This window comes from Megalops cyprinoides, chromosome 14, assembly GCF_013368585.1.
Source record: "Megalops cyprinoides isolate fMegCyp1 chromosome 14, fMegCyp1.pri, whole genome shotgun sequence".
In the NCBI taxonomy this organism is placed as follows: domain Eukaryota; kingdom Metazoa; phylum Chordata; class Actinopteri; order Elopiformes; family Megalopidae; genus Megalops; species Megalops cyprinoides.
In genome coordinates, this window is record NC_050596.1 from 8,131,583 (window position 1) to 8,144,306 (window position 12,724).

At 44.5% G+C, this 12,724-nt stretch overlaps 1 protein-coding gene across 1 annotated transcript; it reads left to right on the top strand.

Annotated features, from left to right (window-relative positions):
- Positions 1-537: 537 nt before the first annotated feature.
- Positions 538-8,675, top strand: LOC118789020 (rhodopsin kinase GRK1-like). The gene is made up of 7 exons (XM_036545297.1): positions 538-1,239; positions 3,937-4,064; positions 4,968-5,125; positions 5,593-5,676; positions 6,321-6,445; positions 7,084-7,285; positions 8,383-8,675. The coding sequence occupies exons 1-7, from the start codon at positions 538-540 to the stop codon at positions 8,673-8,675; spliced, it is 1,692 nt and encodes a 563-aa protein (XP_036401190.1).
- The last annotated feature ends 4,049 nt before the right edge of the window (positions 8,676-12,724 follow it).

Genomic DNA, 12,724 nt, shown 5'->3' on the forward strand with positions numbered 1-12,724 from the left:
GCAGCCTCGCAGTCCTCCAATCAGGTGGATGAAGTGTGTGTGTGTTCCCTCAGGGCTGCAGATTCTGATTGGTGGACTGGAGTAAGGAACAGCACTGCATGTGCCTGAGGGCTGTATCCCAGTCCTTAGCGCTTAATATGGGAGGAATTATAGAGTTAGAGGATAAAGGCTTTACAGAAAGGTGTTGAGTCAGGCATATCTGTGTGTGTCAGAGAGCTTAAACCCCTCTCACTGAGCACAACACTGTGGCTGTAGGTTGTGCTGGAGACAGTGAGTGCTGTAACCCTCTCACCCGTGCGCTGTTGGACGTCTGTTCATCTGTCTCTGCTTGTCTGCCTGCCCCTCTCCTTCAGGGGGTTGTGTTTGCAGCCCCCTTCTTCTCTGTCTCTCTGTCTGTCTTTGCTACTGTCACCCCTTCTGTTTCTTTGTCTTTCTCCTCCCCTCTCTGTGTCTCTCTGCCTCTGGGCTCCAATGCTCTATCTCTGAGCAGCTCCGCCATCCCAGACCCGTGCGCCACTCCCCCCTCCCCCAGCTACCATGGATATCGGTGGCCTGACCACCGTGGTGGCCAACTCGGCCTACATCTCCGCCCGGGGCAGCTTCGACGGCTCCGCCAACCCGGCCTCCAACAGGGACAAGAAGTACTTCGCCAAGCTCAAGCTGCCCCACATCACGGTGTGCGAGGGCCTGCAGGAGACGCTGGACCTGCAGTTCCAGAGCATCTGCGTGGAGCAGCCCATCGGCAAGCGGCTCTTCCAGGAGTTCCTGGAGTCAGCCAACGAGTACAAGGGCCCCTGCCGGCTGTGGAAGGACATTGAGGAGTATGACACCGCCGAGGACAAGGACCGCGTGCAGAAGGCCGCCAAGGTCATCCAGCGCTACATGGAGCCCTCCGCCAAGTATTTCTGCCCCTTCCTGCCCGAGAATGGCATCACCAAGGTGAAGGAGGTGCACGAGCAGGCCGGGGATACCCTGTTCGCGGAGACGCTGGTGAACGTCATGGACTTCCTGAAGGAGGTGCCCTTCACTTTCTACCTGGAGACCATGTACTTCAAGCGCTTCCTGCAGTGGAAGTGGCTGGAGATGCAGCCCGTTGGGGAGGACTGGTTCCTGGACTTCCGGATCCTGGGGAAGGGGGGCTTCGGGGAGGTGTCAGCCTGCCAGATGAAGGCTACAGGGAAGTTGTATGCCTGCAAAAAGCTTGGCAAGAAGAGGCTGAAGAAGAGGAATGGCTATGAGGTGAGGCTACACAGCATGTGTGTCTGCTATTTGGAAAGAAAGACACATCCATGTGTCTGTGAATTTATGGGAGAGTTGCTGTTACTAGGACTGATGGATAACGTGGGCGGCAGTGTGGCATAGTGGTTAAGGAGCAGGACTTGTAACTGAAAGGTTGCAGGTTTGATCCCCGCTGGGACACTGCTGCTGTACCCTTGGGCAAGGTACTTAACCCATGATTGCCTCAATAAATATATCCAGCTGTATAAATGGATAATGTTGTACAGAACTGTAACCTATGTAAGTCGCTTTGGGTGAAAGTGTCTGCTAAATGAATAAATGTAAATGTAACGTGAGTGAGGGGGCATCTCTCTTTGCGAAGCTCTTGTTGTTAAGGCTGATGGAAAGTGTAGCTCAACAGGTAGGGGAGTTAGAGAGTATAATAATAATGATTATTTACTCTACAGTGAAGGCAGGGTGAGTTTCATCAATCACCACTGTCTAACTCCCAGCCAGGAGATATATTACAGCCATTTTGTGACGGAACTCTCACCACATACCAACTGAGGTGAAAAGGGTGGCAATTATTTTGGCTAATGAAACTATGGATGATTAGACTGAAAGAGCCTGAGTGGGAAATTTGCCAGGACACTTGGGACCCCTGACCCCCCAACCCCCTGACCCCCCCCCTACACTTTGTAGTAAGTGCCAGGAGATCTGACTTAAAGTCACGATGAGTCATAATGAGTTAAGACCTTGGTGTAACTTTTCATCTAAAAGATGGCATCTCCTACAGCACATGGTTCCAATGACTGCGCATGGCATTGGTGCTACTGGCACTCCAAAGCTAATTCTGGCAGAAACCTGATTTTCCTGGGAGGTCTTCCATTCCATCCAGTTCAACCCCTTCTTAGCTTCAGCTATCAGACAGTTGTGGTATGACTGCTGGCCAGAAACATCCATGTGTCTCTGTCTACTTTTTCACTGAGGGAGCCCTGCTGAACCAAACCTGAGAGAGAACCTCTGGTGAGGTCCCCCTTAGCTTTACCATGCATTAACCAAGCTGCATTGTATGACCTCACATGAATCTGAATAAAGTGTGGCATGTCTGCTATGATCACAAGAATTACATTAGATTATTGACATTTAGCAGATGCTTTTATCCACAGTGATTTAGATAGGTTACAGTTTTTTATATGTTATCCATTTATACAGCTGCATATTTACTAAGGTAATTCAGGGTTAAAGGTTGCTGGTTCAATTCCCAGTAGGGAATCGAACCAGCAACCTTTCAGTTTTGAACCCTGATCTTTACCACTATGCCACTGTCTGTACCCCAGAGTACAGCGGTGCACACCTCCAGTGAGTGGCCATTCTCAGTTGATGGGCAAGGCTTCACCTAGGCCCAGTGAGCGTCCAGAAATTCCTGCACATCCTTGTCACCTTCAGCTGAATGATGGCACTGTCCACGTGACCTGTCCTGTTGCATAAGGCTGTCAGTCAATCCTCAATCCTGCTGGCTCTGCTCACGTTTATCTGGAACTGTTAGGTAACAGTCACCGTCCTATATCTTCATCCACTCTCTCAGTTAATATCTAATAATTAATAATGTAAATCTAGACGAAAGCTTTAAGTATCTACTAAACACACGTTTGGAGCCAGCCTAATGGCAGCAGTGGGCATCGGTGAGGGCTGTTAGTTCGGATCTCAGCGCAGGCATTTCTGCCCAACAGAGGGATGAGTCATTGGCATTACGCATCACAACTTTTTTTTTCATCGGTGCTGCCTGGTTATGTCAGCGTTTCCACTGGTACTCAGCTCACAGATCATGCCACACCCACGTGTAGAACACTTGCCTGTTAATCGGGTCATTACAAAATGCCATGTCCAACGCGTTTAAAAATGGAACGGATGTCTCCTGGATTGTGATGACAAGGGCGCTGGGCTGGAGAAACTGTGCGATTAAAGAAATCCCTGGCATGTGACCCTGAGCGTGTCGCTGGACAAAGGCACAGAGCTCATAACAATGTTTCATAACATTTCCGCATCAGATATTTGCAGGAAAAATTCAATCATGAACCACTACATGTGTGTCTCTATTTCCATCTCTTTCTTATATGTGTGTGTGTGCATGTGTTTGTGTGTGTGTGTGTGAATGTTTGTGTACATGTGTGCGAGTGTGTGTTTGAATGTGTCTGTGATTGAGAGTGTTATCGGTATGTGAGTGTCTGTGTGTATATGGGAGAGTATGCATAATTAGTGTGAGTTTGTGTGTGTATGACTGTGTAATTACAGTGTGAATGTGAGGCATTGAATTTTTTCAGTGAATGAGGTCAATGTCTGGTGTGCCCACCATTTGTTGCTAGCAATGTTCACACCCAAAGCAGCATCAACAATACAAGAGTATTTATTTCACCCTGGGAAATCATACTCCACTCAGTGAGAAGTGTAACACACAGCTCTGTGATCACACATGCCATTCATATAGACATTGAGAAAAGCCACCATCATGGTGTTTCACCTCCTGTTATTTGATAAAGGGTTTGAAGCTGTCAGTCCTGAGCTTAAAGTGCAGACAAGTTTAAATATATAAGTTTAAGTATAAATCACCTGGGATATTATTCTTTTCAGTAATGTTGGAGCCATGATCATTTGTTGCATTGATTGCAGTCTCTCAGTACATGTTCCTCTGTTTGCACCTCTTGCTTCTTCCTATAGGGGGCAATGGTGGAGAAGAGAATTCTGGCTCGTGTCCACAGTCGTTTCATTGTGTCGTTGGCCTACGCCTTCCAGACCAAGAGTGAGCTCTGTCTCGTCATGACCATCATGAACGGCGGAGACCTCAGGTGAGAAGCCTTACACATCCGCACACCCACACACCCCTGCACACACATGAGCAACTCTGCACCCACACACTCACACATCCACACATACAACCACACACCCATACTCCCACACACCCACACAAACAACCACATCCCCACACACCCACAGGTCCACACACCCATATGAGTAACAACACACCCACACAACCACAGATCCACATAAACAAACACACAGGCACACAAATAAAGACACACCCACACGAATAACGATACACCCACACATCCACATGAATAACAACACACCCACACACCCACAAGTCCTCACAAACAACCACACACCTACACGCTCACACAAATAACCAAACACCCACACACCTACAAGACCAGGTACGTTCCTACACATCCGTGCATCCACCCTTCCACATGATCAAACACACACCCATGCCCACACCTACACCCACACAATCAACTACAGGTCCAAACAACAGTACCCATAAGCCTACATGCCTCTGTAATTCTCCTACACCACAATAATCCCCAGACACCTACACCCATATCTCCCACACTCACACACACATCTAACCACATACCCACTCACACACCCACACACTCCATAACTTACATGCTCATGTGCACAAGCAAGATCTCCAAAATTCAGTGGATACGCAAAGATCTTAGTTTATCATTTTAGGAGTTATAAAAAACAAAAAAATGTATTGGCAAATCAAGTCAGTCTGTGGCGACCATGTCTGGTATACAAGATATATGTGGGACACTGCATTTGAAGACTCAGAGTAGTCTTCCTTTATTTGAATAAATGTAGTTAGCATTTTTTTTTACATTGATGGTATGGTGTGGTTTGTCATCTTATTATGACTAAATGCATGTGGGTGGCTGTGTTGGTAAATTGTGTGGTCGTGGCAGGTACCACATCTACAATGTGGATGAGAATAACCCTGGGTTTGAGGAGCCGAGAGCCTGCTACTATGCTGCTCAGATCATCAACGGCATGGAGCACCTCCACCAGAAGAGAATCATCTACAGAGACCTGAAACCAGAAAATGTACTGCTAGACAATGAAGGTACACACACACACACACACACACACACACACACACAAATACATCCGATCATAACGTACACACTAATTCTAGCCCCACTACTCATAGATGCATGCATATAGAGACACACACACATACACATATACATGTATACTGTACATCTGATCAAAACATACCCATACTAACTACACCCCCACTATTTATAGATCCATACGTACCGACACACACTAACACACATACACACACACACACACACACACACACACACACACACTTATGCACATACATCTGGTGATAGTTTGCACGCGCTAACTCCACCACCACATGCATACAGACACACACTCGCATGCATGTGCACACGCACACACGCCATGTTAATGAAAACAGACCCGCCGCTGTGTTTGTACCAGGAGCTCCAGTGTTTGCTCTCAGGTGACGCACGCACACCTCTGACGTTTGCTTCATGTTTGTCTGACGTTCGCTCTCAGGTAACGTGCGTATCTCTGACCTTGGGCTGGCAGTGGAAATGAAAGACGACCAGTTTAAGATCAAAGGCTACGCTGGAACTCCAGGTGTGTCTCAACAGTCTAATGTCTCAAAGCCATGTCCTACTCCTGGCTGAGAGGTTGATTTCTGATGTGACAGAATATCTCCCTGACAATCGGCTGTCTCTGAGTCTCTTTATAAAAACTGGCATGCTCTGGTAGAGGGTAACTCCTATTTTTATATAGATGGACATTAAATTAGGCTGCTACAGTCCAGGTTTAACTTTATATTGCTAGAGGCTGACTCTGATTTGTGCTGAATGACGTTCAATGAGGCAGAATGAACTCACACGTGTTCTGATTAAGACTGACTCCAGAATGTTCTGTTAGAGGTTGAACCTTTCTTGTATTGATTGAAGCTAAATGTAACTGACTCCTGACTCTGATTGAGCTGCCACAGGCTGACATTTCCAGCACATGTTAGACAAATTAGATGTTAAATTAAATGTTCTAAGTGACCTGATCTACTGATCTAATGAACTAAAATGACTATTACTAATGCTGGTAGAGGCTGGCTCTGAGGTTAAAACATTCTGGTAGAGGCTGGCTAATTTGTGCTCATAGAGCCAGACTCCAAAATGTTCTGATAGAGAATGAATATAGCTTGTGCTGGTACAGACTGACTCTAAAATGTTCTGTTAGATGCTGACCCTAAGCCCTTGTCCCCACAGGGTTCATGGCCCCGGAGCTGCTGAAAGGGGAGGAGTATGATTATTCTGTGGATTACTTTACCCTGGGGGTCACTCTTTTTGAGATGATTGCAGCCAAGGGCCCCTTCAGGAGCAGAGGAGAGAAGGTGACCTGTTTTTCTCTACTTTCAGTCCAAGTTGTCTCTCCGTCTGTCTCTCAGTTTTACTGTGTCCGTGGCTGAGCTGTGCAGGTATCAGTGACCTTCAGCAGGTCAACGATAGTGAGGGACACTGAAAAAGAAAGGAAGTGCATTTTCCTCTCTGTCTCCACCCCCTGTGATGTCATTTTTTACAGTGGGTGTGTCCCAAGTCATGCAGATGCAATATTATTATTTGTTTTGTTTTCTACCTTGCTTGCCCAGCAACACCATGACAGGGAATGAACACCTTGCACTGAATGCTTGTATTGGGAGATCTGGAAACTGTCTTAATAAAATAAATGGTACATTTGGGAACAATGGGAACCATCTACAGTGTTGTTGCTGTTGAACCGTGTTGACAGACCTGCACTGTTGACCTGGTTGAAATGTGTTGTTGATAGACCTGCACTGTTGACCTGGTTGAAACGTGTTGATAGATCTACAGTGTTGAAGTGGTTGAACCGTGTTGATCGATCTACAGCGTTGAAGCGGTTGAACCGTGTTGATGGACCTGCAGTGTTGAAGTGTTTGAACCGTGTTGATAGACCTGCAGTTTTTACATGGCTGAAACGTGTTGATGAAATCATAGCGATGAATCCGCGCAGGTGGAGAATAAGGAACTGAAGAAGCGGATCATTAAGGAACCGGTGACCTATCCGGAGAAGTTCAGTGAGAATGCCAAGTCCATCTGCGAAGGCCTGCTGGCCAAGGAGGTGGACGCCCGGCTGGGCTTCAAGAACGGGAGCTGCGACGAGATGCGGGCGCACCCCTTCTTCAGCTCCATCAACTGGAGGAAACTGGACGCAGGTACTGGCATACCTCTGCATGGTCCTCATAGACACCCACATCACCTGTACTCACTCACTTCTGTGTAACTAATGCAATGCCAAGACATCCAGCCCATCTGGGCTCATTATACCTGTGTTCTGGAGTGCGTCTAGCATTGTCAAACCTGGTCTTCAACACTCTAATGATCTCAACAAACGCTGCTATGAATCGTGATAAGCTATTCCTTCATATAATAACCTCCTTTGTGGAAAAAATACTTCCTTGTGTTGGTGTGAAAACTCATTTCTGCCTGTATCCGCCTGTGAGTTACGACTGAAATAGCATCTTTAGTCCACATTATTAATCCCTTTTAATTAATAATGTTGCTTCTTTGCTGAGATTAATGGCTTAACTATTTTAAGGCTCTTGTCAGAATATATGTGTTTGATACTGTCTTTTGAGTCTTTTACTTCTTTGAGAGCTTCTGTTTCATTTTGATTGTGTTGTACCCAGAACCAGGCATAATACTTTATATGTGGTCGGACAAAGGAATTGCATAACATTTGTATAACCTCCTTTAATCTGTATTCAATACATTTTGCTGTAAATGCCAGCATTCTATGTTTTTTCGACTGCTTCAGTGAAGAATCTTTTTCATATTGCACATACTGTAACGTAGTACACCCTGTGAAACAATCCTGCCTTACATTATTTCCCACATGTATAACTTGATTATATATATATATATATATATATATATATATATATATATATATATATATGTGTTAAATTTAGTATGCTAGATATCTGCTCAAGGCTGGATGTTCCTTACACCTTAAAGAATTTTATACCTTCCATTGTATACCTTAACTATTTTGCTACTATTGCCGTTTTCAAGATCAAACACAAAAATAAGGAACTTGTCCTCACTTAGACTTGTATTGTCTGTGCTCAATCACATCTTTCCTTATTCCTCTGTCTAAACACATCTATGTTTTCTATCACTTGTCTTTCCTCACTCACCTGTCCAAGCAGACGTGTACTGACTAACACTTGTGTTCAGGCACTGAAGTTGTGTTGAGTCTGAACGTGTTCGGTAGGGGGTTGCCTGTAACTGCTCACTCTGCGTTTGGTAGGCATCCTGCCACCACCGTTTATCCCCGACTCCAAGACGGTGTACGCCAAGGACCTGGACGACGTCGGGGCCTTCTCCACGGTGAAGGGGGTGAACCTGGAGGACAAAGACAAGAATTTCTTCGACGAGTTCGCCTCGGGCAACATTTCCATCCCCTGGCAGGAGGAGATGATCGAAACCGGCGTTTTTGGGGAGCTCAACGTGTGGGGTCCCGGAGGGGCCGTGCCCGACGACCTGCGCCGCGAGTCCATTCTGGAGCAGCCGCAGAAGTCCTCCACCTGCTGCCTCTCATAGGCCGGACCGCCCCGTTACCGCAGCAACCCGACCCTCTGCTGACTGTTAATTGGCTAGTGGGGCTGGGCCATCTGCGGGCCTGAAGAGGCACAGGAAACAGAAACTGTGACTGTCACTTTATGATGCATTTAGATATGCAGCTCTGTTATCCCTCTGAATCTGTTCACAGTGATTCTGTCTGTGTGTTTCCATAATGAACACAGATTTTCCATAATTAGACATTAGAGATGGGTTATTACAGGGCAGGGTTAATATGGTTATATTTAGTCAGGAACATTGGATTATACTATGAGACAGGCTAATGCCTTTGAATAGTGCTGTAAGTGCTCTATGGCAATACTACTGTTCTGGGTGCTACATTAGACACAGTTTGATTGGGTTATGGTTTAGGGGCTAGAATTTGCAAATGAAGTAGTCCATACAGAGACACAACATTTTTTCGGTTTTGACAGATATCCACATTTTGTAGTATTTGATCATTTGTTTATTAACATAGATCCTGAAAGAAGAAATATATGCGCCTCAACACATCCTGATTGCTTCAGGTCAATACGTCAGATAGAGTGAGGAGTGGTTACCATGGGGACTGGCTAAGTGGCATTTCTTGTAGTCAAATTTATAATGTCATCTGTGTGAGCCACTAGCCCCAATCTCAGTCATACTGAGAGAAAAACGTCATTGGCTGCAGACATGCCTGTACGCATCTGTGAGAACTTGTGCTCAGATTTGTGTGCATGTGAGCATGCAGTTGCATGTGTGCGTGTGTGTGTGTGTGTGTGTGTGTGTGCGTGTGTGTGTGTGTGTGTTTGTGTGGAAGTGTGTGTGTGTGTGTGTGTGTGTGTTTGGAAGTATGCTAATGATTTCCAACTCAGTGTGTTCAGTCACTTTGGATCTTTCTCCTGTGAACTTATGCTAGTAGTCTCTCCAAAGAATATTTTACAGAATATTCTATCCTGCCACTGTTTTATTTGTCAGGGTTTACCATGTAGTCACACAGTACCAGCATTTTGACCTGTTCACAGTATAAGCTATATTTTTTGGAAGTGGAAAAAAAAATAATAAATCATAACACTCCAGCTTAATAGATTTACAATATTGGAAATTATGTAAAATGAATGTTAAAGATCTACAATGTAATTGTGCTTGTGATGAATCTTAGTATTCTACCTGGTGGTGAATATCTGTGCTCTGATTGGTTGGTTGTAGTGATAATGGAAGCACAGTGCTGCTGTCAAAGCTGTAATGACTCAGACGCTTCTGCTCATCAAAGCATGTTTTTAGTGCAAAATGGAGCAAAACACTGTAAAATACCATGAATCCCTAGCAGGGTGCATAAAAATCAATTTGTCAATAAATGGCGTGCCAGAGAAACACCAAAGATGAGTTATGTGTCATTTTGTACCTGGAGACAGAAAATTTCATTATTATCTAACAATTATCCCCTTCCATATTAACTTTGAGTAATGTCTTATGTTTCACTTTAATAATACTAATTTCAGCAACTTCCAAAATCACAGGGACCCTGCCACAGCCCTGGCCCCCTCTGCCCTCACACAACAGAGAAGCTACAGAAGCAAAAGAACATGGATTTCAGAGCATAAAGACAACTTTAGGAAAACAGTGGTACCCTGGGGAACAGAGAGGGGAACTCTCATGTCTGACAAAAATATCCAAGAATTTTCATCTGATCGAATATGTTCATATCCGATTCCTGACAGTTGGAAAATCAAAATCAAATCATTCACATATCCTCCACATGCTGTTGAAAATAGACATTATCACTAATGTTTCAGGCTTACAGCCATCAGCAGAATGTTTGTTAACACAAACTTTCCATTTTCATAAAAGACGTTGACCCACGACTCAGATTACATCAATCAGCAATCAGTCAGTGTCAGTATAGATAATATTCAGAGCTGTTGTGATCACGAATATGCATGTTCAACTTTTCAATGATTTACTGATGATTAATCAGATCAGTTACTGGTATTCTGATCTAGTGACTGTGATGTATGGCAGTATACCTGGCTTCCTTTGCCTAGTCAGGTTGCCCAACTTAACATAGGGTAGGGTTTGGATAGTGTTATCCTCACACTCACTGGTCTGGGAGTGTTGTTAGCCTGGTCTGACACTATTGCCCATTCAACTTGAAAGGATATACTTATGTTCTGTTATGCTCTGAATAAGAGCACCTGCTAAATGAATGTAATGTAATGTGATGTATTCCTAATGGCTGATCCATACAAATACCATCCACTTTCTCTGATCAGTGAAGTTGCAGGTCATGCTGTTGGTTTACAGGTTCTATTTTTTTTTTAAATGTGCAAATGTGTTGAATGTAAAATGCTCCAGAATATGTGTTGCCTAGATTGAATATACAACTGATTTAGTGAAGCCAGAAATATCAATTGCTTTCTGGTTGGATGTTCCATGCAGGTTAATGTTAAAAACCTACATTTCCACATTTTTTATTTTCCTTTGAGGTAACAGTGAACAGTGAACTGCCACTGGAACTGAAGTGTACTGCACATCTTCACTGTCCTGGTTGTGACCGTCTGATTTCACATTCTCATTCATAAAGCAAAGTATTCTAGAATAAAGAAATAGCCACAGTATGCCTAGAGATACACAAGGGCACTTTCCAAAGGTCATTACTGATAAATGAAGTTGACATAATAGTATTGTGGAACTATGGTGTGTTGAAGGCAGTTGTTATGTAGCACTGTATGTAACTGTACTGTATGAAAGCAGCACAAAAAGCTCCAGGCTCTGATCAATGGCAGAAAATGACATTCCTGCTGCTATACATTGCTGCAGTGTGCTGAGATTACATAGTCAACCCAGTTTACGTAGCGTATCTCTGGTGGTGCATTGCATGTACTGAGGGAGCCCCTGGTGGCCATTTCAGTGTACTACGGTAGTGTGTTTTGGCGCTCCCTCACCCTGGAAGATGAAGTGATTCTAGCTTTGGGAACAGTGGCACTTATACATACTGTTGAAGCAGGGCAGACTCACTGGTGCACCCTGACCACTGCTCTACACTACTGTGAATACTCACCTCATTTCTACACTTACCCTACTCCTTCCCAGCTGGGTGTTTCTCTGATTTGGTCAGTGAGTTGGCGCAAGCCTTGTGATCAGTGACAGTTCTTTGGTGTTCAGAGCAGTGGCATCGTTAGGTCCGATCATTCGGGGCTATAGATATTTTAAGCAGATATTTTAAGCCTAGCCCCAAATACTTTTGCCCTGAAAAAGGAGGTGTTTATAGCAAAACAACAGATAGACTGTTTAACAGAGCGGAACTTGACTTGCAACGTCCAGTGTGATAATATTTATTTATTATAAAGGTAGATAAAACCTCCCCAGCCTACCGATGCCGATCTCCCTTCAAAAAAAAAGACAAGCCCCAGGCAAACTTGATTTAGCCCTGCATCTTTTCAATAGCTAGAAACGTCCATGGTTCAGAGTATGATCAGTAGATCAAAGAAGATTTTACCCTTCTGAACCCACTCAACCCCATTAGGAAGACTCGGACCCAATACAATTTTACACCTGCAGGGGTGGGGGTCAAATTCCACAACAGATAGAAACACTGAAGAATAGTTTAGATGGTTGTAGTGAATAACCCATGATGAGTGTAGTAGTTACTGCTGGCTGGGGGCTCAAGTTCTACTTAGCCTCACAGAGTGTGACAACAGATAACTTCACTCTGACCCAGTGTGATCACAGAGATCAGTAACTCCACTCTGACACACTGTGATCACAGAGATCAGTAACTCCACTCTGACACACTGTGATCAGAGTGAACAATAACTCCACTCTGAGGGAGAGTTATCACAAAGATCAGCAACTCCACTCTGACAGTGCAATCACTGAGCAAAGGGAAATGTCCCACTGTTTGTGCTGAAACAATTTTCTGTGGTATAGTCTCATTTCTGTGAAATAGTCTCATGCAGCCATATACATTACTGAAGTGCTTAAATTTCATGGTTCAAAAACAAAATGACAGTTAAAATTGCATACAAACATTTTTGACAGGAACTGTTATG

What these genes read in the sequence shown, in the direction of transcription:
- LOC118789020 (XM_036545297.1), top strand. Translation starts at nt 538, where the DNA reads ATGGATATCGGTGGCCTGACCACCGTGGTGGCCAACTCGGCCTACATC. An exon ending in TCAGGAGCAGAGGAGAGAAG is followed by an intron (nt 6,446 to 7,083) that starts GTGACCTGTTTT and finishes GAATCCGCGCAG; the next exon opens with GTGGAGAATAAGGAACTGAA. An exon ending in CTGGAGGAAACTGGACGCAG is followed by an intron (nt 7,286 to 8,382) that starts GTACTGGCATAC and finishes TGCGTTTGGTAG; the next exon opens with GCATCCTGCCACCACCGTTT.